The sequence below is a fragment of the Strongylocentrotus purpuratus genome, unplaced genomic scaffold (genome assembly GCF_000002235.5).
Source record: "Strongylocentrotus purpuratus isolate Spur 01 unplaced genomic scaffold, Spur_5.0 spur5_scaffold_5, whole genome shotgun sequence".
NCBI lineage: Eukaryota > Metazoa > Echinodermata > Echinoidea > Camarodonta > Strongylocentrotidae > Strongylocentrotus > Strongylocentrotus purpuratus.
In genome coordinates, this window is record NW_022145611.1 from 5,828,412 (window position 1) to 5,854,718 (window position 26,307).

The 26,307-nt window shown below is 38.4% G+C and overlaps 1 protein-coding gene across 2 annotated transcripts in view; it reads left to right on the forward strand.

Annotated features, from left to right (window-relative positions):
• Nucleotides 1-25,133, forward strand: part of LOC763525 — a 32,373-nt gene extending 7,240 nt beyond the window's left edge. Inside the window, exons 5-21 of one of the 2 annotated variants that reach the window (XM_030998748.1) lie at nt 41-147; nt 1,177-1,328; nt 4,742-5,310; nt 6,063-6,212; nt 6,902-7,027; nt 8,637-8,801; nt 12,926-12,977; nt 13,594-15,011; nt 15,642-15,779; nt 16,915-17,031; nt 17,676-17,867; nt 18,464-18,526; nt 19,288-19,404; nt 20,886-20,954; nt 21,780-21,851; nt 23,628-23,768; nt 24,812-25,133. In XM_030998748.1, the coding sequence (XP_030854608.1) occupies nt 41-147; nt 1,177-1,328; nt 4,742-5,310; nt 6,063-6,212; nt 6,902-7,027; nt 8,637-8,801; nt 12,926-12,977; nt 13,594-15,011; nt 15,642-15,779; nt 16,915-17,031; nt 17,676-17,867; nt 18,464-18,526; nt 19,288-19,404; nt 20,886-20,954; nt 21,780-21,851; nt 23,628-23,768; nt 24,812-24,859 (3,696 nt within the window). In that variant the 3' untranslated portion in view covers nt 24,860-25,133. The remainder of the gene's footprint in view (nt 1-40; nt 148-1,176; nt 1,329-4,741; nt 5,311-6,062; nt 6,213-6,901; nt 7,028-8,636; nt 8,802-12,925; nt 12,978-13,593; nt 15,012-15,641; nt 15,780-16,914; nt 17,032-17,675; nt 17,868-18,463; nt 18,527-19,287; nt 19,405-20,885; nt 20,955-21,779; nt 21,852-23,627; nt 23,769-24,811) is intronic. The other variant, XM_030998750.1, reaches the window with a different exon arrangement.
• The last annotated feature ends 1,174 nt before the right edge of the window (nt 25,134-26,307 follow it).

Below are 26,307 nucleotides of genomic sequence, written 5' to 3' on the forward strand. Positions count from 1 at the left end.
CAATGATTTTAATGGTAAACTTGTATGCTTATGTCAATAGGAGAAAATCCAAGGTCTGCTGAGTGATGTTGCCAAGCCAGTCTGGCAGCAGAAGAAGCTGCGTATGATGCTGGCCAAAGCGAAGAAGGCCCCTGGCAGATTTAACAGGTATGCCTTTCGAACCCTTGACCTTTGCATCTCCAGTCAAGCGCCTTGAACCACTTGGCCACGATACTCCCCCTAATCATAAAGTGCCTGCTATTGTTGCACAGATATCAACTTTACAAATTATGTTACCGTTATTGGTTTGAAGAATTTAGTGCAGTTCACTGTAAGTGACCATCAAAAGTTAGAACCTAGTCTAGTTTGCCCAGCCAGTAACCCAAAAGAAAAATATAAACAAAATCCATTACTACTACTGTTGGAGGAAGCGGGAAAGCTTAGTGGTAAAGCAGTGATCTCGTAACTGGAAGGTTTCAGGTTCAAAACCAGGTCAATGCCCGCTTGGGTAAGGCATTCATCCTCATTACACTGAATCCTGCGGAGAGGACTTTAAGCTGTCGGTCCCCTGGGGGGTGTTTCACAAAACTTGTCATCAGTGACAAATGACAGATGTTTGTATAAGCTACTGAAATCATTGCTTCTGATTGGTTATCAGCAGATTTTTCACTGATATTTGTCCTTTGTCATGGAAAAAAGGCTTTGTGAAATGGGTCCCTGGTTGCAAGTATAACACTTGCTTCCTCAGCAGTCGGGTTAAACAATCATCAGTCACAAACATTTAATCTCCATGATCTAAGAAAAATGGAGAAAGACGATAAAACAATTGCCAGAATCAAAATAAACAGACACATATAGTCACACATTTCAAGCTGGTTCAGCATTATGAATTACCATGTTATGCAATTTCAAAAAATGAAGTCAATATTTTTACCAGGGCAGAACATTGCTCTGACCATGCTTTGGGCTACAGTAAATTATTTTTTGTGCATTGGAGAAGAAAAAAAAATTATTTAAAAAAATATTTATAAAAAATAAAAAAATTATGAGAATTATTTCAAAAAAGGGATATTGGTGGTATCGATCCCTGATATCGCATGCATCCATTAAAAATAACTACATAGTAATTGACCAATCTGATTGCAGGGATTTTTCTACCCATCTTATAATAAATTATGTCTTTGCTTTTCTTTCCAGATTCAGTCACTTGGCCTCGTCACCGAGCCGCTCCGAGGATACAATTGACAGTGTGGACATCATGAACCTCAGCACTGAATTCCAACAGGAGCTTCTTGATCTGATTCAGAGTGAGGACGCGGATGAAGAAGATATCCTCTCTCAGCTTACAGGTCAGTGAAAGCAGGCTTCTCGGTAGAAAATCGTTTTCTCTTGGTCCAAATTAAAAGAAATGTGGTTTTGCGACATGTATGCGAAGGGTGCTTTAAAGCCAAACTGTCCTACTGGTAGCTACTTGCTCCCTCTATATAGAAAACAATGCCTGAAGCGGTGACCATTGGTCCCCCGTGTTCCTCTTTTTCTTATGTTAATTGAGAGCTGAGTTGATGAGATAACCACCTGTCCAGTGAAATTACAGTGTGGTCTAATCCCTCCTTTAAACTAGTACAGATAAGCTTTAAGAGAAAAGAAGAAAAAAATAGCATGTTGAAAGTATGCATTGGCATATTTATTGAAATATAACTATACAGTATCACAGTGAGGTGGTTTGAAAGGACCAAAACAATTTTTTTCATTTTGAAAGTGTATTGATTTGTTTTATTACCCTTGCTGAGGGAGAATTTGGGTTCCATGACACATGCTCCGCCGACGATTGCTCCGCCGACATTTACTCCGCAAAACGCGACAATTGCTCCGCGACATTTGCTCCGCGACATTTGCTCCGACGTCAAACGCTCCGCCGACAGGTGCTCCGCCGACAGTTGCTCCGCCGACAGTTGCTCCGCCGACAATTGCTCCGCCGACAGATGCTCCGCCGACAATTGCTCCTCCGACAATTGCTCCGCCGACAATTGCTCCGCCGTCAATTGCTCCGCAAAACGCGAGAATTGCTCCGCCGACATTTGCTCCGCCGACATTTGCTCCGCCTGAAGCGACACTTGCTCCGCCGACATTTGCTCCGCCGACAATTGCTCCGACGACATTTGCTCCGCATGAAGCGACACTTGCTCCGGTGACATTTGCTCCGACGACATTTGCTCCGCCCAAAAAGTGTCCCATTAAATACAAATGCTACTAGTACTACGACAAATGCTTCGCCGACAATATTTTTTTTTCACGGGTTGTTTTTGTTTCTTTCTTTTTTTCTTCATTTTTTGAATGCATTTCATGACATTATGTAAATGAAATGAAATGAATGAATGTTGATAATGTGGGAGGAAAAAGCAGTTGCCTAAAAGTCATTTCGAATATACTGAAATAACTTTCCATCTATCACTGTACGTCCCACATAATGTACACTAAACACTCATTACATGTCATGGGAAGTTTTTTTTTTTTTAAAGTAGAGCAGCAAGCCACATTCCCCAATACGCGCATACCTCCTAGTTAATTTCAAACAGCTCATCAATATGTACGACCTGAAATTACCTCAATGAAAGAAGACTAATAACATGAGAGGAAAGAAAAGAGCAAAAAAGACAACCGTTTTTTGCTATTCCCCATAATGTTTGATTTAAAAAAATAAAAAATAAAATTATAGCTCCTTACGCAAGTTCTCCGGCGAAAGATAATTACTCCGCTCAAAATCTGTTTCATGTATTACTCATTAGCTGATCCAAAGCTCAAGGCTATCTCTCTCTCTCTCTCTCTCTCTTTCTCTCTCTCTCCCATGCTCCTCCTTTTCCTGTTTACACCGTTTTCTTGTCTTCTTTGCTCTTTTCTTTCCTCTCATGCTATTAGTCTTCTTTCATTTCCATCACTTCTTCTCTGCTCCCCCTCTCGAGTTCTATTTCTCTCGTGAAATTGAAACGTAAAGTAATACAATCATGTAGTACATTCTTGTTTAGAATAATATTTTCAATAATATCCAGTCCATTTTCTAAAGGTTTCTTTCCTTTAGTTAAGTGTATGTAGCTTTAATATATATATGTTAGTGTGCAAAACACTCCGTTTCATTCGAGTACTTTGTTTTCACTAAATAATTTAAGGGACTCACGAAGCCACCGGAAGAAGAGCAATTGGCTTATCATGACGAACTAACATCAAACTGCAACAAAATGATTTGTATAAATGTGAATAAGCAGAAAGGCTGCCATCTCATTTTCCCGTCTGAATGGGTTCTCTTCCTTACGTATATAAGAGCCCTTATTTTCTAAACTTTTTTTTTTATATTTGTGTGTTTATTAAATTTTCAATCATATAAAAATTACATATTTACAAGTCATTGGTAATAATTAGACAAACAAAAAAACCAATATGTATAAGAACAACTAACAATAATGAAAGGACAAGAAAGTTATAAAAAAAAAACACATTATAGTAAAAAAAAAAAATACACTGTACACATATAAATCATAGTTTGAACTCCAGTGCATAAAGGGGAGTGAGGGGGCACAGGAATAAAAGTTAAATCAACATGAGTATCATAAGTCAAATCGCCATTTCTTAAAATGCGAAACAAGCTTGTTCCTTTTTTTCGCTGAGAAATATTCAATATCTTTTTGTTTCTTTCTAAAACTCTTAAAAAGATCAACACTTGGTAAATCCCCCTTACTTATTTTCTAAACTTCCATGATTACCTATTACATTGCATAATGCTTTACCTAGTAAGATGCATTGATCGAGGTAATTTCAGGTATTACATATTGATGAGCTACTTGAAATTAACTAGGAGGTATGCGCGTATTGGGGAATGTGGCTTGCTGCTCTACTTTTTTTTAAAAACTTCCCACGACATGTAATGAGTGTTTAGTATACATTATATGGGACATACAGTGATAGATGGAAAGTTATTTCAGTATATTCGAAATGACTTTTAGGTAACTCCTTTTTCCTCCCACTTCATCAACATTCATTCATTTCATTTCATCTACATTATTTCAAGAAATGCATTCAGAAAATGAAGAAGAAAAAAAGAAACGAAAAAAATAGGTGTAAAGAAAATATTGTCGGCGAAGCATTTGTCGTAGTACTAGTAGCATTTGTAGTTTATGGGACACTTTTTGGGCGGAGCAAATGTCGTCGGAGCAAATGTCGGCGGAGCAATTGTCGCTTCAGGCGGAGCAATTGTCGGCGGAGCAATTGTCGGCGGAGCAAATGTCGGTGGAGCAAATGTCGGCGGAGCAAATGTCGGCGGAGCAATTGTCGCTTCAGGCGGAGCAATTGTCGGCGGAGCAATTGTCGGCGGAGCAAGTGTCGCTTCAGGCGGAGCAAATGTCGGCGGAGCAAATGTCGGCGGAGCAATTCTCGCGTTTTGCGGAGCAATTGACGGCGGAGCAATTGTCGGCGGAGCAATTGTCGGCGGAGCAATTGTCGGCGGAGCATCTGTCGGCGGAGCAATTGTCGGCGGAGCAGCTGTCGGCGGAGCAACTGTCGGCGGAGCAACTGTCGGCGGAGCATTTGACGTCGGAGCAAATGTCGCGGAGCAAATGTCGCGGAGCAATTGTCGCGTTTTGCGGAGTAAATGTCGGCGGAGCAATCGTCGGCGGAGCATGTGTCGGGTTACCAGAATTTGCCCTTGTCATATTTTCTTATGTTTTGTGAAATATTCTTTTTCAGTAATATTCATCTCATTTATCATCAACAGCACCTGAATTTTTGGAGACGAGTGAACCCAATCAGGACGTGTTTATCCGAGGGAACACACTTCACTTTGGCGACATCCAGGAGGCCCCTCCTCTGATGAGTCAAGACAGGTTGCATCCATCACACGCCGTCACCTCCGCTAGTCCCGTAGACCCAGAGGCAGTTTATCCATCACACTCTGTCACTACTCCTGTTGTCAAACTAGAGCCTCCAGACACGTCAGAATCAATGGCATTTCAACCCAGTCTAGAGTGGGAGCGATTGCTGCATAAAGAGCAGAGTCATCCAGGACAAACCAACAGCAGCAGCATAGAAGTGCTTGATGCGCCGCACGAGAGAGGATCATCGGAAAGGCAGAGTTTCGTCGCGTCCGCTACCTATGGTATCAGGGAAGAGCTTCTGACCATTGCTGATTTGGATCAGCGTACACTTCAACCCAGTAGGTCACTAGAAGGGCAGAGTCAACAAGGCATCGGCAGCAGAAAACCTGATGAGAATCCTGATGCAAGAGAACCTTCTGAGAGACATGATACCAGTGTCACATCCACGAGTAGCATTCCATCCCCTGCGGTACGTACCATCCTATTTTCCTTCTTAGTCACATGTGTAATCATAATAACAAAATATTGATGTCTCAGAGTAAACAGAAACTCACTTTCAAAACTTAATGGAGTATAAAGCAGTGTTGAACTAACACACAAATACCTGGAATGACCACACTTGAAAATGTTATTCTCTTGCTTCAGTAAAAGTACTCTGCTATTAATAATGATAACAAATCTAAAGTAGAATAGCGTTGAAGAGAGCCATAACTTAAGCTTTTTTCTTGTTTCCTTTTAAATTCTGTTTATATTGATCGATTTTGGCTTTCTGTTTCATTCTTGCGCTTTACTCTGATGAGTACAAGTCAAAAAGCTTAAGTTTTTATGGCTCTCTTCAACGCTATTCTCCGATTTTTTAGTACCAATCATCTTTTCAAATCTAAAGTAGGTACCCTTATGGAGTGATAGAGCAAAACTTTTTTTGTTTGTTAATTATTAACAGGCAATACATATTAATAGTAATGGTATTAGAATTTAAATATGAAAAGACCAAGCGATTTATAACTTAAAGTGGCGAAGCCTAGACTAAGAAGTTAGTATATTATTTATTTTCTTCTCGCCCGTAGGTACTCTAATGTCTATAATAGAACACTTACCTCTGTAGTTAATGTTCTTAACTTTCAAAAGATATGCTAATAGTAACAGTACTGCAATTGTAAGAAATCATTGTATTATTAGTATTAGACATGGTTTTACTTCATTGCTTCTTATCATGAATAGGTTGGCTCGACTGTGAAGATTAAGAAAGCTCACAAGAAAAAGAAGAAAAAAGACAAGAAAACAAAAGCCAAGGAGAGAAATCCATCTCCAGTTGAAGAAGTCAGAAATAAACTACCTCTGAAGAAAAAACCCAAGTCTAAGACATCCAAGGTAATTATGTATAGTTATTAAATTTTGAAAGTTTATTTTGCGTTAAACTCCAATCAAATCAAATAAACCTTTGTTGTAATTGTTTATTTGAAGATTTTTTTTTTTTTGAAGATTTTTTTTTTTTAAGCACTAGATTTTAAAGTTTGTTAGGCATTACACTCCAAACACTTGAAGTAAACCTTGTTGTTATTCTTACAGATATTTGTTTGAAGAAAAATTTGTGATGAGCTATTCAATTAACTTGTTTTGTGTAATAACATATGTATGGCTGGAATCCACCCTCGTACATCAATTGCTGCTGTATTGGGCAAACCTCAATAGAAATTGAGAATTTCTTGTAATCATTTTATTTTGTGCAAAGTGTATTTGTATAGCTCCCAGAAAAAATTAATTATGTGTGAAGAAATGTAATACCTTTGTTTATCTTTCTGTTGGAAATGAAATAAATATGAATTGAAGTGAAACCTGTGAAAAGTTCAGCTGTGAAGAGAAAATATAAGATTGATGCATATTGCACCATCATACCAGTCACCTAGTTCAGTCAGGCTGCTTTTTCATTGAGAAACTCTTGGAATAAAGTCTTGATATTAGGTCCATTTTTGTTGTTTCTAGATTGTATTCATTGTTTCTACCATATATTCATGAATCTAGCATGTGTTTTATACTGTTCCCCTTTCTCTTTCATACAGTCTGCAAATGTGAAGAGAACACCAGTCAAACCCGTCATCTTGGGGAGAGTGAAGAAAAGAACTAAGAGTCCAACAGTTTTGAAAGCAACCAAAATCAAGAAGAAGTTTATGCAGAAGAGGAAAATGGTATGTATGATTGTGCCTAAAAATATGGAGTGATTTGCTGGTGATTTGTTTGAATGACCAACAGTGCAAATGCTCCCTTGGTAATTAAATGATGAGGAGGAGGAGGCAGAGGAGTCCTTAAAACTTCAGAATTAATATCCTGCAATTTTCTCACTTTCTACGAAATAAATGGCTACTAGGTAGAAAGCGATTCACTCAAAGTCTTGAGGACCTCGCATGTGTATAGGGCCAAAAACACTTGTAGTGACCCAGTGACCAAAATACTGGTCAGTGTTGAGCCCTGTATACAGGGATATCTCTAACCAATTTAAATTAGAGTATCAAATCAAGTAGTCCAACAAGCCAAAAATTGGTCTTCAGATCCTAAAATTTACTGAAAGGGAACTGGTGTACCCCCCCCCCCCCCAACATACACACACCACCCACCCTCCCTTACCTTATATTGCAGTTACAGTAAAGCCATGGTGTCAGTGTAATTTGTAATGTACTGTTAAGCAAGAGTTGCACTATATATATATTTCATAGAGCGCATTTCCCTTGCAGTTACATAGCGCTCCACACACCCTCCACACACCGCTCTACAATGTTTTGGCCAATTATAAACAAAAGTTAGTCACTTTTCAGAGATTGTTAAGTACGTGTATATGTAGGCTAGTAATAAAGTAATTCCTAGCAGAATAGATGTGACTTTAGTAATTTCTTGAAGTGGTCAACAGATGAGGCTGCTGCACAGCAATAGGTAGCTGGTTGCACAGTTTTGCAGCAACCGATGGGAAAGACAATTCACCAGCACGTTTCTTAGAAAGACACTGAGTGAGCCAGATGGATGATGATAAGCGGGTATCTTGGACTCGAGGACAACGAACCAGGCAGTCAACTATGTACGGGGGACATCGGTGGTTGAGAGACTTGTAGTCTAGCAGTAGGATCTTAAAAGCTATTCTCTGTCCTACAGGCAGCCGATGAAGTTCAAGTCGAAGAGATATGTAAACCCTTATACAACCTTACACCCGCATCCTGAAGATGATAGGTAAAATCTATTGAAACATCAAAATAGAGCAACTCACCAACTCACCCAACTGTCAAATGAATATGTGGTGAAACCGCAAACCTTGCTCTCATTCTTCTCCTTGTTCTCTAGTTGGACACCATGGTAGGTGACATGGGCAGTCTCTTGGACATCACACTGCAGACATTAATTCTGTGAGAAGTTTTGAATTTACAATGATGGTTAAAGTGAAATTCTCTTGGGATTTGTAACAGATAAACCTCCGCAACGTTCCTCTCTGTATTCATTTCTCTCCCTCTTTCATCCTTCTCTCTCTCTTTCATTCTTCTCTCTCTCTCTTTCATTCTTCTCTCTCTCTTTCATTCTTCTCTCTCTCTTTCATTCTTCTCTCTCTCTCTTTCATTCTTCTCTCTCTCTTTCATTCTTCTCTCTCTCTTTCATTCTTCTCTCTCTCTTTCATTCTTCTCTCTCTCTTTCATTCTTCTCTCTCTCTTTCATTCTTCTCTCTCTCTTTCATTCTTCTCTCTCTCTTTCATTCTTCTCTCTCTGTATTCATTTCTCTCCCTCTTTCATTCTTCTCTCTTTGTTTGTTCTCTCTAGTTGGACACCATGGTAGGTGACATGGGCAGTCTCCTGGACATCACTCTGCAGGAGAACAAACTCCAGACCAAGATGGACAAACTCAATGCTAAGATCGACAAGCTGGTCGAGATCATACAGGAGAAAGAGGCTATGCTCAAGAGCTTCAAGCAAGAAAAGGAGACAGTGAGTATAGTGAGACGTGGGCTTATAACTTGTTCAGAACTGCCAACCAGTACAATTTTACCGTATTTCGTACAATTTTTAAAAGTAAATACAACAGTACAATTTTTCCTCAATAAAATTGATGTTCAAAACAAACAAAAATCAGATAATTTGAATGTGCTTGTGTATTTTATGTGTGTGCCATTTTTACTGGCAAATTGCCCATTCTCTCCTGTAAAGCATTCTACAAGCATCTCACATCAGCAATTTGGGGATGTTCATTGATTTATCGAACATACCAGTCATGACAAAATCATGCATATTCAACCAATGGTCTATAAAAATATGTTTTCAAGTTCAAGTTCAAGTTCAAGTTCAATTTTATTGATCATGCACATTTACATGGCATAAAAATCATTTCCCGGCTGTTTCTCAATGTATATAACATCAATTAACATACATGTACTATCAGTTTATACAAAGTACAAAACCAGGAATAAATATAACACACAATAGAATATGAGTACAGACTGGTATTCAGTGTAGGCTTTGGTATAGAAACATAATTACACACAAATTACAACCATAGACATACCAGAGATCACTACTGGTAATATCATTATACAGTTATAGGCAGATTACAAGAGTTTAAATAAATATGCAGTACATCCATATATCCTTAATAACTGATTCTGTAACTAATAATAAATAATAAATAAATAATTAACAATTACCTCCTGAACCTGTCGTTGTGTAGTGTCATGGCACGTATGAGAAATGACCCCCTAAATCTATTTGTTTTTACTTTTGGAAGCCTGACCCGTCCTGATTTGTTGAAAAAAATATGTCTATGTAGAGGATGGGTTTCATCCTCAATGATACAATTGAACTTATCGATTACAGCTGATTCAGCTATCTCTTCGAGTTGTTTAACCGGTAAGCCAATTGCCTTACTTGCAGTTTTCATTACCCTCATCAGTTTCATTTTATTTTGAGAGGTGAGACCGAAGAACCAGACAAGACAGGAGAAGGAGATAATTGGTTTGATGATGCTATCATAGAAGAAAAGAAGAGTCTCCCTTCTGATATTAAATGTTTTCAATTTCCTTAGGAGGTATAACTGGTTCGCTGACCATGAAACAAATTGCAAAAGTTCCAAACTCGAAATGGGATTATGAAGTCTTTATTAGCTTCCTCAAATGAAGAGTAGTATGAAGAGTCGAAGACAACACAGACTCAAATTCAAATTCTTTGGCCGGAAGTTAGCAATTTACTGCCGAAACACTGGGCTCACTGGTGTCACTGTAAAAACAGGACAAAACGGGGAAAACTGGGAAAACTGGAGAGCTCATCTCCAGTGACTTGACGCTCGACAGACTACACGAACAAGTGTCTAAAATGGCTTCGCTTATTATCGAAGCCGAAAGTAAGGTGTCCTTCAAAAACAAATACTCAAAGAAAAGGCCATTTCAAATCCTACTATAAAAAACATCGATCATAAATAAACAGATATTGTAAATATTTAAATTGCCAATTCACCTTCTATAAAATACCTAAATGCTTCATTTAGGCTGAAAGAGAATGAATATCTAGCTTTTCTGATATTATAATTAACAAAATGAACCTTTTTTCTTATGAAACAAAGAATCTGAACTCTAAAAATCTCTTCTAAGATTTTCGACTTGCTGAAAAAACCGCAAAATAAATTTCGCTCAGCGAAACAATAACCTTTAGTTAACTTTTGACACAATGGTTTGAGTATTGGTGTTCCAACTGAAATCCTTGTCAATGTGGGTTCCTAGATATTTGTAGTTTGAAACCATCTCTATATCCTCTTGATCAATAGCCAACGGCAAAATGACATTATCCTTTTTCCTGAAATCCACAATCATTTCTTTCGTTTTCTTAATATTAAGGATCAGTGACATTTGTTTACACCACATAACAAAGTCGTCCACCTTGGTTCTATACATGTTCTCATTCCTATCTGTAATTAAACCAATTATGCAAGTGTCGTCTGCATATTTCACAACTTTCCAACAGGAATTTGTCTGGTCTTCTACTTCACTTGTGAATAATGTGAATAATGTAGGCGAGAGGACACAACCTTGCGGAGTACCTGTGTTTAAGATCCTTGTTTGTGAGAGAATATCCTTACACTTCACTTTCTGGGACCTGTTTGACATGAAGTCACCTATCCAAAGCAACAGGTTTGGGTTAATATTCATGTCATGATACAGCCTATTAATAAGTATATGGGGCACAACCGTATTGGAAAGCAGAGGAGAAATCAATGAATAACACTCTTACATATGTCTTGGGTTTCTCAAGGTGACTTAAAATTGTATGTGACAAAACAGCAACAGCATCATCAACTCCCCTATTCTTTTGATAGGCAAACTGCAGAGGGTCAGTAAATGCCTTTGTTTCCTCCATCAAGATACCTTTAACGACACGTTCAAAACATTTCATGATTTTTGTTTTTTAATGCTATAGGTCGGTAATCATTCAAATCTTTTGGTTTTGATATTTTTGGTACTGGTGAAATAATGGCTGATTTCCAAAGCAATGGGACTGAATGGATATCCATCGACCACTGAAAAAGCATGTGAAAAACCTCTGACAGCTGCTGACAACATGACTTTAAAACTTTACCACCTTATCCATCTGGAACCATAGCTTTACTACACTTAACAGAGTATAACGTCTTCCTAACACTCCTGTTCATTGATGACTACTTTATTGTCTTCTGTAACATGTGATAAAATTTCCCCCTTAATGTTTGACAACTCCATCATATTCCTGTTGACTTCTACATCAAAACGTGAAAAAAGGTTATTCAAATTCTCGACAAACAACTTGGGGTTTACAACAGAAGCGAGAGTATTTTTCTTTTGATATCCTGTAATTTTCCTAAAACTTCCCCATGCTTTCTTAGAGTCTCCTGTACCTAAGCTATGTTCCATCTTAGACCCATACTCTCTCTTCCTCTTACATATGTATTTTTTAAACTCTTTCTGAACTTCTTTCCTTTACTCAATATCATTTCTGTTATGGGCATTCAATTTGTCTACCAAAAACGACTTACATGTTTTGTCTATCCATGGTTTGTTATTTGGGAACATCTTAATACATTTCTCAGGTATCAACATATCTTCACAGAATCTTATATAAGAACTCACTACATCAGTGGTATTATCAAGCGACTGTTCGACTAATACCTCCCAGTCTGTGCATTCTAAACAGGCTTGCAATGCAGTAGTATTTGCTTCATTCCACTGTTTCATGTTTACCTCGGTGGGTTTAAATCTTTTAAGTTTTTGTTTGTACTTCGGTATCAGTTCAACGATGTTATGATCTGAGTTTCCAATCGGAGGTCTCGCGACGGCTTTATAAGCTTTATGCCGCTCATTGGTTCATTGAACGATCATTCATGACAAACTTTTGCATATTTAGCTTAATGTTTGTAAAAATGTACCCATGCATAATTCTTCAAAAATTTCGATGAACACAGTCTAACAAAAAAAAAGTACTTATCAATCAAGAATAAGTTGTTGGATTTTGGGGGGTAAAGAATAGAATTTTTGTTAAGTTAGGGGTTGGCAGCTCTGCTTGCTATCGATCTTCGTAGTTGCTTTCCTCATGTAATTAATTGATATTTGATTTTCTACCTTTTTCCCTTCTTTGGGTTGCCCTTGTTTTGCTGTTGTGTTTGATAATAAAAATCTACAATCCAAATTCATAATCCCCGACCTCTCCCTCTCTTTCTCTTTCTCTCTCTCTCTGTCTCTCGTTCTCTCTGAATAACTTTGTTATTGAATTTAAACACTATTAACTAGAACAACAACAAAGCATATTGCATTTTTTGTTAAACAATGTCTCTCTCTCTTTATGTTATGTCTAATTTCCTTTACACATTCTAATCCATGTTTTTTGTATTTTACTTTTAAAAGGAATACACTCTCTCATGTGGTGGTATCAGTGCTCTATTTTTGTCACCATATAAATAAAATCTTGATTACCTTGAGTTCATGATGTTAAGAATCATATTGGTTTGTATTCAAGCGAGTGGTCATTAACATTTCTAAATAGTATTGCAATGTCCCTGATGTTTATGATTCGCTTGTTGTGCTTTATTTATACAGGTCATCGGCAGTCTTACTGGTCTGAGAGAGAAGAGGCTCAATCTTCTTTTAGGTATGTCAGATGAAGGGGAGAGATAAATAAAGATAACATTTTTACCCTTCTCTCAACTTGTGATAGCACTGATGCAAAATACACAAACCTGTCTATTATGCATTTAAATGTTATGTACACCCAAGTCTGTAAACAAGAAGGAATGTGGAATGTACAATGAAGAGCAAAGGGCATAGCGTTTGGACAGAAACTTGCTGAACACTTTCTGGACTGGATATACAATTGTACTTTGTGTTTCATGAATTATCATGAATAAAACACCTGCCTTAGTTTTGATTTTATCCATGTATTTCAAATTATGATTTCATAAAATGTATCAGAAAGTGTATGAGCAGCGCCTTATCTTCTGATAAGGTTTGATACTGATATCAAAAGCTGAACATCTTTTGGAAGCTCACATTACAGGAATCTCTATTTAAAGTGTAAGTCATAATCACTTGTTTGATTCAAAACAGATGATTTTAGTTTTGATCTTGTAAGAATATGAAATTGGCAAATTGCAAGGTGGAAATGATAATATTTCAGGTTGCCTGTGTATAATTGCAATCTATAAATATTCTGTCATTCCATCAATTTCAATTTAAATCAGCACTCATCAATTTTCTACATTCTGCAGGATTGACCTCGAGTGGAAAGGCTAAGAAATCAGTCTCTTCCATGGACAAAAGGGATGGAAGCAGAACAGATGAAGGGCGATCATCATCATCAAACCAGTCTCAGTTATCCTCCGGACGAGGTCCTAGTCTTCAGGCAGCCCCCCAGCAGGCTGGCATGGGAGATGTTGTAAGTGAGGCAGTGCAGTCTGGAGCGGAGGGTGACATTAGGATTTCAAACGTGATGTCTATGGCTCAAACCACGCCCAGTCACAGAACAGAGGGTTTCAGGATAACGTTTGGGAGCCCTGCCAGGACCGTGTCGGATCAGGGACAGGGGACAATGGACACCTTCGGGGATGTGGGGCGTAACCAAGATGTAGTAGGTATCAACGTAGGAAGCCCTCCTCCGCAGTCTTGCGTTGGCCAGAGCATTGAAGTGCTTCCACAGGTCATGAGCAGAGAGAGCTTTGCTAAGACCCTGCAGGAGCTTAACAGCTGCGGAGCTGGAGTCAAAGTGGACATTTTCTCTGACGATGAAACACTTTATGGAATCGACTGTGAACGTCTGATGCACAGGGAATCTGTACCCGCAAGTGGTGATGTGATTGGAGCGGTAGCCAAGCTGGTAAATGCCAATGTAATGTCCACAGACAGAGACAGGGTGACCGAGAGCATGGGATTGTCAACAGTGTCTGATGTCACTGCAGAACCATTTCAAATTGCAGTTCATTCGGACCAAGTTAGAGTTAGAAGGGAAAGAACAGATGAACCTAGATCACAGGGAACCTTGCCTTTGCAGTCAGACACAGATGAAGATGCAACAATAATGGGATCATCATGTAGGAATGTAACATCATCTGAAACCTCGTTCAGGAGAATAAAGCAAGAACCACAAGACATTGATGACATTAGCCAAAGACAAGAGGCAATCATGAGTAGGGACAATGAAAGGTGTACTTCTGGAGAGCATGGGGAACCCTTCGCAACAAAGCGAAAGCGATGGAAACCGTTACCGGAAGACACCCGGGCAAAGAGACCCAAACACAGTCCTAAAGATACAGTTCTACGCAAGAAAGGGCAAGAACCTGAAGCATTGCATGAAAGGATCAGCAGTGCTCATTCTCCAGAACCAGATAAGACATTGATATCTCAAACGGAAAAGGGCCACAAAGACCAGTCCAAGGTTACAAGAGCTTCAAATTCATCAGGTTCAAAGGACAGTATCCCTGACAATCCTTGTGAGACCTCGGTAAGCCTCAAGAAAGGTAGCGAGTCTAACACAGCTCAACAGAGTGCACAGGACTCAGAAGATGCTAATCGTCAAGAGAAGGCAACTTCCAGCCTTCGGTCTAAAGGCTATGTGATCAACATGTACATCATTGAGGATAAACTATATGCCTGCATTTCAGACAGCAGATTCATCATATTCAACCTGGCAGTAAGTCCTTTTCACCAACACTTGAATCTTGCAGTTTTCACCTTACATGTGGCCCTTTGTAATTTGATCACCATATCCTTTTCTTTTCTTTTTTTATTGTACATATATATTTTAATGGTGCTAATATATTTAGTTTTTGAGTCATGTCATTACTTGATATTACATATTATTAGGAAGAATGTATTTTAGAACATACTAATTTGATATAGAGATAGTCCATCTAAAAGAAGCACAACGGTCTTGTGGTCGTCTTGTAAACCTTGTCTAATTGGTCTTATGAACGTAATGCATTTGTCTGCAGAGTTCAGCATCAAAACTTCTAGATTTCTTAGATTGTTGCTGTCAATAATGTACATTAAAGCCACACTGTCCTACCAGTAGGTACTTGCTCCCTCTATATAGAAAACTTCCCCAATCGGTGCCTGTTGGTCTTCCGTGATCCTCTTTTTCTTATGTTGATTGTGAGCTGAGTTAATGAGACAGCCACCTGTCAGTGACCTCGCTGTGTGGTCTAATCCCTTCTGGCTGAACTGGTACAGCCGGCATTTAAATGGCCTGTATCTGATTTTCACATCAATTTATAACTTGCACTGATTGAAATCCCTTTGTATATGAATTTGAACTCATCAGACCAACAAGATTGATGCAGAAGAGGACCTAGCTCTAGGGAATATCAAGCACTTTGAGCTGTGGAGAGACACTACTGCAAACAAGATGGTGGCATTTGCTAGTGATGGTAGCAGAAACCTGGTTCAGTTTGATGTTAAGGTAGGTTCAGAGCAGGTCATCCCTGTAGACCGATGAACTATGAGACTGACAGTATTGGTCTTGTAATCCTAGAAAAAAATTGTTGTCATTTCATGAGGCCAAAATGTCAGTCTTGTGGACTGTCTTTCACATGGGCTATTAATCTTGTGAACCCCTCAAAAAGCTCATGAGTTGGACATTATCAAGCTTGTGGGCTGTTGGTCATGTGAGTTTCCGGTATTATCATCTGTCGATCTACTATCTTGCAGCCTGTATCCATACATACTGTGTAATTTGTCCTGGGAAGTTGTTGAGATCTTCTATAAGGTCGTATCAATGGCCGGATAGACATTAATTCCGTGAGAAGATTTGAGTTTAGAATTGTGGTTAAAATAGAAATCTCTTGGGATTTTTACCAGATAAACCCTCCACCATGTTCCTCTCTGTATTCATTTCTCTCCCTCTTTCATTCTTGTCCATGTTTTTTTTTTTTTATCCCATTCTTATTTAAACATTTTTTCTCTCCTGATTTCATTCTTTTGTTTACATTCTGTCTTTTCCTCGACAATCAATCTCTCTCTCTCTCTTCCCTCTTCTTCTCTCTCTCTCTCTCTCTCTCTCTTTCTCTTCCCCTCTCTCTTCTCTCTCTCTCTCTTACTCTATCTTACTCCTCCCTCCTTCCTCTTCTCTCTCTCTCTCTCCCCTTCTTTTGATGAGGAACATGAAGTAGTCCACCTTGACGAGGTGTGGGGGCTTGTCATCAACCCAGTAGCCCTTGCCTGGGTCTCTGTAGCAGAGACCTGTCACCCATAGCTTGGGAGGCACCATAAGGCTCTGGGAAGGTTACTAAGAGGCTATTTCAATAGAACATAATGTTGCGTTATGATTAGGGTCTCTGTAGCAGAGATGTCATACCCATGGCTTAGGGGGCACCATAAGGCTCTGGGAAGGTTACTAAAAGGCTATTTTCAAAATCAAATTAATGTTGCCGAGCAAAGTTGATACTCTGCACTCAGCCTTTTTTCTGGTCCTTTACTAGCATTTAATTCGTATTAACAGTGTTCTATTAATCCATAAAAATTTACATGATAAATTCTATCGCAAGAATAAAGTTCTGTGTGTTTGTGTGTGTGTTTGTTTCATGTTTTGTTTGCAGGCAAAGGAGTTTCTCCAAACATTGGTGTTAGGAAAGGAGATAACTTGCCTGCATGTGAAGTGGAATAGCTTGTATGCAGGGCTGGCTGATGGAGAGATTGCTAACATCAACGTACAGGTATGATATGTATTGAAGGAAACTCTAAGGCTAAGACACTTGGGGCTCTATTTTACTAATTCAGTTAAACCCCAATGCGAGCTTCAAGTCAAGTTTAATAAAGGGAAATCTTGGATCTCGGTCTAACTTCCACTTTAGAGCAAGCTTTAAACTTACCTTGATGTTTTGAGGATTGTAATATTATGATGATGAGGATGATTATGATGACAATGATTATGATGACAATGATTATGATGATGTTGATTTCGATGCTGGTGATGAAAAGCATCATGATATGATAATGGTTCCAATGATGATGATGATGATTATGATTGTAACAATGGCAGTGGTGATGCTGAATAGTGGGGATGATGAAGGCGACGGTAGTTGGAGTGATTGTTGTTTAGGATATCCTAGTAGACAGACAGCCCATGAGACAAAGGGACAATCAATTTCAATCTCTTGAATCCTCCAAAAAAAATTAGAAGGTCTGCGAAGCCGGCATGTTGGTCTCGTAGACCATCGATCTTGTGAACCCTAGTATAACATTTAGAAGGCCCATGGTCTTGTGAGCCTTCTGTTTCATGGGCTTCCCTGTAAGCGATTGTTGTCTGATGATAACCGATGATTTGATTCGTCTCTCACACCTTCCAACCTGTGAACAGAAATCCAAGGTCAGTTGGTACTACTCCTGCACACCATCCTTCGCAGTGACTGCCATGTCTTCAACACTAGAGGGCGGCATGGGGCTGCTCATCACGGCCTCCGAGGATCGCACCGTGACCCTCAGACGAGCGAGTGATGGTCTACTTCTCCGGAGTCTGGACGGTCACAGTGATGTAGTCACTCACTTACAAGTATGGTTAACACCTCTTTGCAACCCTCAGTCTAAGAAAGAAATTAGAGGATTTCTTTAAAGAGGAAGTCCACCCTGATATCAAGTTGGTTTTGATAAAAACAAAAAAAAGAGAGCAACAAATTAGTGAAAGTTTGAGCAATATCCGATTAAAAATTAAGTTATAATTATTTTTTTAATTGTCATCATTGAAACAGAAATTGGCACCGCTGTGATGTGTCATGCCAGCTTCTCTACGACTCGCTCTGTACAGAAAATCTCATAAACTTTCATTTACTTAGTTATTGATGTTATAGATTATTTTGTTATACAGGCGTTGTATAAAAATACATTTGCAATAATTATATTCAGGGGGAATGTATAATGGAAAATTTTCTGAAGTGAAAATATGAATTTTAGAAGTTTTTTAGTACAGGAGAAATGGGAAGGGACTCTCAAGATTCGTCACAGAGTTACCAACGTGTGTGTGAGTGATCGCACCTTCAAAAATTCATTTTCTTATTTTCAATTGTTTAAAATGGTGAAAACTAAGTACATCTAGCTTTATTACAGGTTATTGTTTACTGACTCAATTCTATCATTTGTTGATTGCATTAGGTCCAGGGATGCCGTGTATTGGCTATGGCACGGAATAACACCGTTCTCATTCATGACCTAGAGGTAAGTTAATCAAAGTCTTTCCATCGGATCATTGTATAAATCTGTATCCGTTCTACAAGGGGAATGTTGTGTCTGTGAGCCCTGGCAATATTTTTAGAATGTGAGATAAGTGTACAAAACTCTCATCTTGTGATAATTAGAATATGAGTACCGGTAGTTTTTATATGTAGGTTTGTGGGTCTAATGAATATGTTGCTGGACTGTGAATCACATGGTTTGAAGTTCGAGTCATGCTGTGGCACTATATCCTCTGGCAAGATATTAATCTACATTTGCCACTCTCCACCCAGGTGAAGTAAATGGGTATCGAGTTGGAAGACATTCCCAACATGCTTGAGCACCTTATCAAGGTAGCTCGGCTAAAGACGGATTATCATATGATTGCAAGCCCCTCAGGGGAACAATACTGACAAGGCTACCCTGGCTAAATAAGACATCTTACTATTATTAATATTATTGTACTGCTGTGTAATTGTTCTTTTGGGGATTTTTTGCTCACTTACAATAGTGAGTATAATGAATATATGGTAAAACATACAGAGTCATATTTCCTTTTGTTTTCTGGAAAAATCTTCATAAACATTAACCTCCTGTTACTGAATTTTGTATTGAGAGTGTATGAATTTCTAAAGTGCATCTCTTTCTTTACAAAGCCCTTTTGGAGCTGAATTGCCCTCTGCTCTATGCAATTTTCTCTCTTTTTTAGATTTAACTTACTCAAAAAGATGTAATTAATCCCAACTTTTCCTTTCTTTTATCAGACTGGAGAAACTATTCGTCGAGTCAAGCACCAAACCAAGATGGCATGCTGCGTTATGTCCGGGGATACTCTAGCAGTAGCTGGTTATACAGGCAATGTCTACTATTACAAAATCAAGGTATGTCGCTTCCTTCCTGGGGGTGTTTCACAAAACTTGTCATCAGTGACAAATGACAGTTTTTTTTGTTCTAAGCTACTGTAATCCTTGCTTCAGATTGGTTGTCAACAGATTTGTCACTGATTTTTGTCATTTTTCATTGAAAAAAGGCTTTGTGAAACAGGTCCCTGATCTTCATTGTTCAATATAACCTTGAACATTCATGCCCATATTTCACAGTCTTCATAAATACATGTGGATTAAGGCTTGTTCGCACATGACAAGGTTAACGGTTACTGTGGCGTTTTAGGGGTGTGTTCTTTTTTAAAATACTAAATGCATGACTACCGTATTTGCCGGCGTAAAGGCCGCACCGCCGTATAGGCCGCACCCCCAACTTTGACATTTCGTAGAGGAAAAAAAAAAAAAAAAAAAAAGAAGAGAAAAAAAAAACGGACCAAACAAAATGATCGTAATTTTCTTGTAGAACACTCTTTTTTTTTTTACAAACTATACCAAATTCATCAATATTCTTATAAATCAACAAGAAGTTAACCTCAAAAATGATCATAATTTAGCAGATCTTCATCGACTTTTAAGCTAGTACTGTATCGTACGCAGATTTGGTATCCTACAATACCCCTTCCTCGATGTGCGGTGTAATCCGAAATAGCATTTTTCGACCTGCGCAGTTGCGTTGCGCGGCAGCTAGCTCCGTAAGTAACGGCCTGTCCCTTTGTTTACTTTTTGGCGATGCAATGGTATGGACTTAGATCTAGATCTATCGGCAGATTTTATTAGAAAAATAAGTTTTTTCGTCTTCATGTCAACTATGCAACATAAACTTGTCGGTAAGTTGTGTGGAGTTATTCTAGAATTGTCCTGTACCGTTGTCTAGTCATGCTACCGTTCCTATAGTCCCATACGTGCAAATGGACGTGATGTTTTGACCGCTGAATTTTGTTGTTGTTGCGTATACGCCGCACCCCGACTTTTTGATTTTTTTCTCACCCGAAAATACTGCGGCCTTTACGCAGGAAAATACGGTAGTGTGGATGAAAAAAGATGCTACGTGTACTCACTTGTCTGTATGAGATTCAAAAATGTGAAAGTCAGTACATTAATACAAAAAAACGCTCTTTTTAACTGCAGTATATGTAAACAAGCCTCCAATCATTCATACGTTCATCTATGATAATCCTGCACTGGTTGCAATACATATCCTTTATATCGTCTGTTTGGAGCCAGAAGGGCATTACTCACATATGTTAACACTGAGTTAAAATATAAAATACTTCCAATTAACAAAATCATATTGATAAGAAAAAAGTGGTAAAGATAAATTTTAACATCACAAAACTGTTGGTTTCGTACATTTTGGACTGCAACCAATCGTTTAAATCATTCAAGAAAACCCAAGTATACTCGCAAAAAGCATAAGATTGCAGAGATCACGTTCTTATGGGAGGAATTGCTCTGAATGTTTTCTCTCTCCTTTACAGACTGGCCAGGTAGACATCTTTGACAGTGGTTGTGGGAACATAACATGTATGAATGCATCTCAAGACATGGTGAGAGACACATTAATACTAACCAAGAGCTGGACTTACCTCAGTCTATTGAATGAAATGCAAATGTCATGGTTCGATCTTCGGCACAACACTAATGATCTTTGGCAAAGCATTAATCTACATTTGCCACTCCATACCCATGAGATAAATGGGGACCTGGTAGAATGACAAAAGCCTTTGTGTTAGTAATTCCTATATGCCCTCATAGTGACCATATGGTAGGAATACTCCCCATGGAGTAAAGATGGTGTACATTGTGCCTCAAAGAATTTGATTACCGGGGTAATAATATCTGTAAAGCGCTTTGAGATTGGATTTCGTATTATGTGCTATATGGGTTTTTTTAAGTTGTATTTTTTAACTACAGTACAATGAATGTTGATGTATAATGCTTGTTTATTGTTTCTTGTATTTTATTATAAATGTGATGGTGTAACAGTCTTCAGACCTAGCCCTGTATTTGATTGTTAATAAAATCAAATTGAATTTAGATTAAGTCTATTCAAAGCTGGCTGTGTGTTCATATGATTCAGGAAACATCTGGGGCCTGTTGCATAAAACTTACCATTGATGGTAACTTTGCCACCAATGGCAACTACCATGGTAACAGGGCTCAACAGCCAATCAAAATCAAGGTTTCCACGGTAGTTACCATTGATGGTTAGTTTTGTGCAACAGGCCCAGCTCAACGATGATAAGTGTTTGTTTCAATGCATTTTCTATTTATGATGACAATTAACCAATCTAACAGATTACATAGTTTGCAGAATACCCCATAATTGTTCTCCAGCTCTGATATCCTTCAATGTCATATCTCATTTACAGCTCTTCCTTGGTATCCGAGATGGCTTCATCGATGTGATCCCGCTATACCCCTCTATTGTCTACCAGTGTGAGGTAATTCAAAATGGTCTTCCATTCTCAAAACAAGTCAAACATAAAACTGAGGCCCGGCTGGAATGCTCCCCAGGCTGTAGAGAGATCAGGGATACATTTTGTATTGCGTTAGATTGAGGCAGACATAAGATTGTTAATCATTATTTATTCCCCTTCCTGACAACATAAATCATGAGAAATTTGGCTCAAAATCAGGTGATCATTGACAATCACGACAACAATGACAATCTCTCAACTAACACTTAAAACATGAATATTCAATGCAACCTATTTGCATATTCATGATAATAATATGAATCCAGAATATTATCATTTCACTTAGATTCACTAAGTAGAAGTAAAAGTCACATGCAAATTAAGGAGACAAGCGTAAGACTTGGATCGGTAGTTTTGATCAACTAAATGAATAAAATCATGCTGGTAAACACATTCATTAAAAACATGTGTTCCATCTCTCAACACACAGTCAGGATAATTAATGATAACAGTGGAGTCGTGTTTAGAGCTCATTATCTGGCACATTGCCACTACTGGTGCTCCATAGTTATTACCCCAGCTTTAGCATGGCTGCCATTACAGCGCTCGAGCATTTTCAAGAGAATTGATTACCGGTACTGCCATTTACCTCACCTGGGTAGAGTGTGGCAAATATAGATTATTATTACCCGTATCAGACATTTGAGCTGGTCATTTACAAAACCGTATTGCCCTAGTTTTCACTAGCAGTGGGAACGAAGGGGTATATTCTTTGTATTTTCCTTGGTCTCCCTGCTCGTATAGACTTTGCGTGTAGAGACGAGTGAAAATATACCTTTGTATTTTCCACGGTCTCGCATCCGGGCCATATTTTGTCATTTTCATTGCGCATCTATTATGCGTACGAGAACCTGCGCACTTTGCGCGCACTCTATTGTGACGTAATAATCACACCAAATGCACACTGTTTGCAGTGTATCGAAAATTTCGTCAAGCACTGGATGCACAGTGCTGGTTTGACAAAGCTTGTTCAGTTCTTTGAGATTGTCATGGTGGATTTCTGTATTTGCTCTAGATGTCTGATTTGGATAACAATAAAAATATTGACTGGCTTTACTTTCGGGGGATATCAGAAATATTTACCGCGCTAAGACCATATTGCCCTCGTCTTTCGACTCGGGGCAATATGATCTGAGCTTGGTCAATATTTCTGATATACCCCTCAAGGCCAGTCAATATTATATAAATATCTTGCCAATGGACACCAGTGCTGCGACTGGGATTCAAACCCAGTACCTTCTGGTTTGCAGTCTGGAGACATCTAGATAACAACCTTGACTTTTATACTCGTCTTTGTTCATTACTCGGATGTTTTACAGTTTCTAACAAATCTATTTGGCAGATAAGATTTATTTCTAGTATTGGACGTCCAGTCTAAGTTTAAATCTGGAAGATTTTGTTGTCCATCTTTGTAGAGGTGTCGTGGTCGAGGGGATGTCACCGGACTGTCGATCACAAGGTCAGCGGTTCGAGTCTTGCCGCAGCACTAATGTCCTTTGGCAAGACATTGATCTACATTTGCCACACTCAACCCAGGTGATGTAAATGGGTACCTGGCAGGAATGTATTCCTTGAAATGCTAGAGCGCCGTATGGCAGTCGTGCTAAAGCCAGGGTAATAATCGGAAGCGCCAGGAGGGTCACGTATGACAGACATGAGCGCTATACAAGAACCCATTATTATTATTATTATTATTTATTACCATAACTCAAGAATTCCTTTAATATTTGTACCCATTAGTGGAGTCACTGCATCAGTCGTTTCCTGCGACTGGACGCTCTGAAGACCCATCTTCAACACATTCACATCCGTCGCTCAGCTCGTCAATGCCTCTGGAAGACGTGTCTCAAGAACTACCCTCAGAAGAATACAACCCTCAAGGTAACCATGGTCTATACAAATCTTCTCCCTGTTTTAAAGGTATAGACCAGTTTAGGAAATCCCCCCCCCCCTCTCAAAAAATGAAATTGAAGCCCTTATTACCAATCATGTGAAAGAATATTTTTTGACTAATACGTGATGATACATATTTTGCCGGGAAACCGCCTACTAATTGATATATTTGGTAAATTATTATATCTATCCGGACTGGATAGATAACGCGTAGTCCCATATACAACTTTTTGTGTACAGTGCTTGTAACTTTACCAAGAGTGGGCTAAATTTCTTATCATTTTGATGACTCCAGAACCTTGCAGTACACACCAATACTTATACGCTAGATGATCAACCATTTCTGATCGATTCCACACCGTTTCTTTCACAATGCAATCGCATGACCAGAACTGGTCTATACCTTTAAAGAGGCAGACTTTTGTATCTTGTGCATCTTGATTAGTTTGTATTCAAGACAATTTATACTGGTTGAAGTTTTATTTGAATGATTAATCATGTAGGGTTGTGTTATATGACGGAGCTTTGATTTGAGAAGTTGTTTAAAAAAACAGATGAATATATTATACAAAAGGAAATGACGTACAAAAATAAAGAACCCAGATGCTAAGTGTACATGAGGAAAGATAGAGAACTAGATAGATGGAGGGATGGAGAGATAAATGGATGAATGAAAGGAAGGACAGATGGGTTGATATATGGATCTAATAATGGATGGACAAAGATAGATATGTAGATAGATAAATGGATTGATCGATGGATAGATAGATATTTATTTATTTGTTTATTTATTCCGTGTTCTTTATACAGGGTAGTGTCTTCGGTACATAAAACTCCTTTACAAGAGAGCCCTGTATTACATGACACAATCAAAATACAATCTAAGACAATAGAGAGATTAATAAGTAGTTGAATTAAGATGAGCATTAATATGTTATGTTTCATTCATGTTGCAGATAGATAAAAAACTAGACAACACTGCATGTTGTTATTGATAAATGCATAAATAAAGTTTTTATTTCTTTTTGCAGGCCATTGAGAAGCATGTGTTCTCACATCTAAAGGTTGCATACCTCTAAAGGACCTTGGAAGGTAGTGATCTTCATCAGGACAGTCATGGGACAATCATATTGGAATCCTTGCCTCCTAACACCAAAATTGCATCACAATTATACTTGGAAGATCTTTCCCCCGTGGTGTATGGCAACCAAGAGCAGATCTGCCATCCATATCCCAGTGATGGATCCAGGGTTATGACATAAAAGGGGCTCATCCATCTATCACATAAAACTCTATACATGCATGCATGATTATGTGGGTTTGCCTAGAGATAAGAAAGAGAGAAGGAAACAAACTTTTACACTTCTAAAGGGGTCAGTGATTCAAAGACGTAACTCCATTTAGGCCATATTGAGAAAAAGTGGTTTAAAGATAGAGGTCCACTTGGGCCTTAAGGAGTTAAGTCTATGTTTCACAAAGTCTTTAATATCAATGGGGTGTTGGGAGGAGTTAAGTCTTTGTGTTTCCTGGAAAGCCCACATTTTTCTGAACATTTTGATATCAAATACTCATTCGGCAAAATATGGAGTTACGTCCTTGTGTCACTGAACCCTCGACTTGTGCTCTGAAAGCTGAGCAAAAAATAGAGGAGATACCTAACTACTTCATGTGATGACCATGACAAGCTAGCACGTAGATTCTAAGATTCATAGCTGTACTTAATCCTTTAGAAACCAAGTGCAAGATACAGTATGTTATGCAAGTACAAAATTTAATTTGTAAGATTGAAAGGATTAACGATTGATTTGAGTCCTGGTAATGGAGATTTATGAAGGGTGGCCATCCCTGCTAGGTCGGGCATAGCTTTATGTATTGTTTAGCAGTAACCTAAAGAGTGAAAGCAAATCTCTTGAATAAGTACAAAGACATCTCAAGAGGATTAATTTATGTAATCATAGCAAGTTATAGGAAAAAGCAATCTTCCAGAGGCTATATACACTAGAATTTATTCTTCATGACAGTATCTTCAGCAAGAATTGGTATTAAAATGTACCCCTTCTAACAGCTTGGTGACACCTTTATCCAAGGGGAATTATTGAAGTTAAATGAAAGTAAGTTATTGGAAAGGCAATCTTCCAGAGTCAGTAATAAAATTGACTTGTAATCACTACTCTCATGTACAAAGTGGCAAGTTTTTGTTGCATTTTTTAATCATCATTGAAATAGGTTCATTTCATATGTATTTTGATTTGCTGAAGAGTGAAAACTAAGAATAAGTTTCAGTTTCAGTTTCAGTTTCAGTTTATTTTCATATTTCTCACATGTTGTATAGTACATCATTACATATAGCATGTTACATTTTGAACTCATTTTAGGATGCGTTTATACAAAAAAAAAGAAAAGAATGATACATAAGACTAAGTTGAATAAGGGAAGAAATATGATGGAGCCTAAAGAGAAAGCAATGCTTGTAGGTCATAGGCTCCGGAAGTCATGCCAATGTGTTATTATTGTGTAGACCATTGGA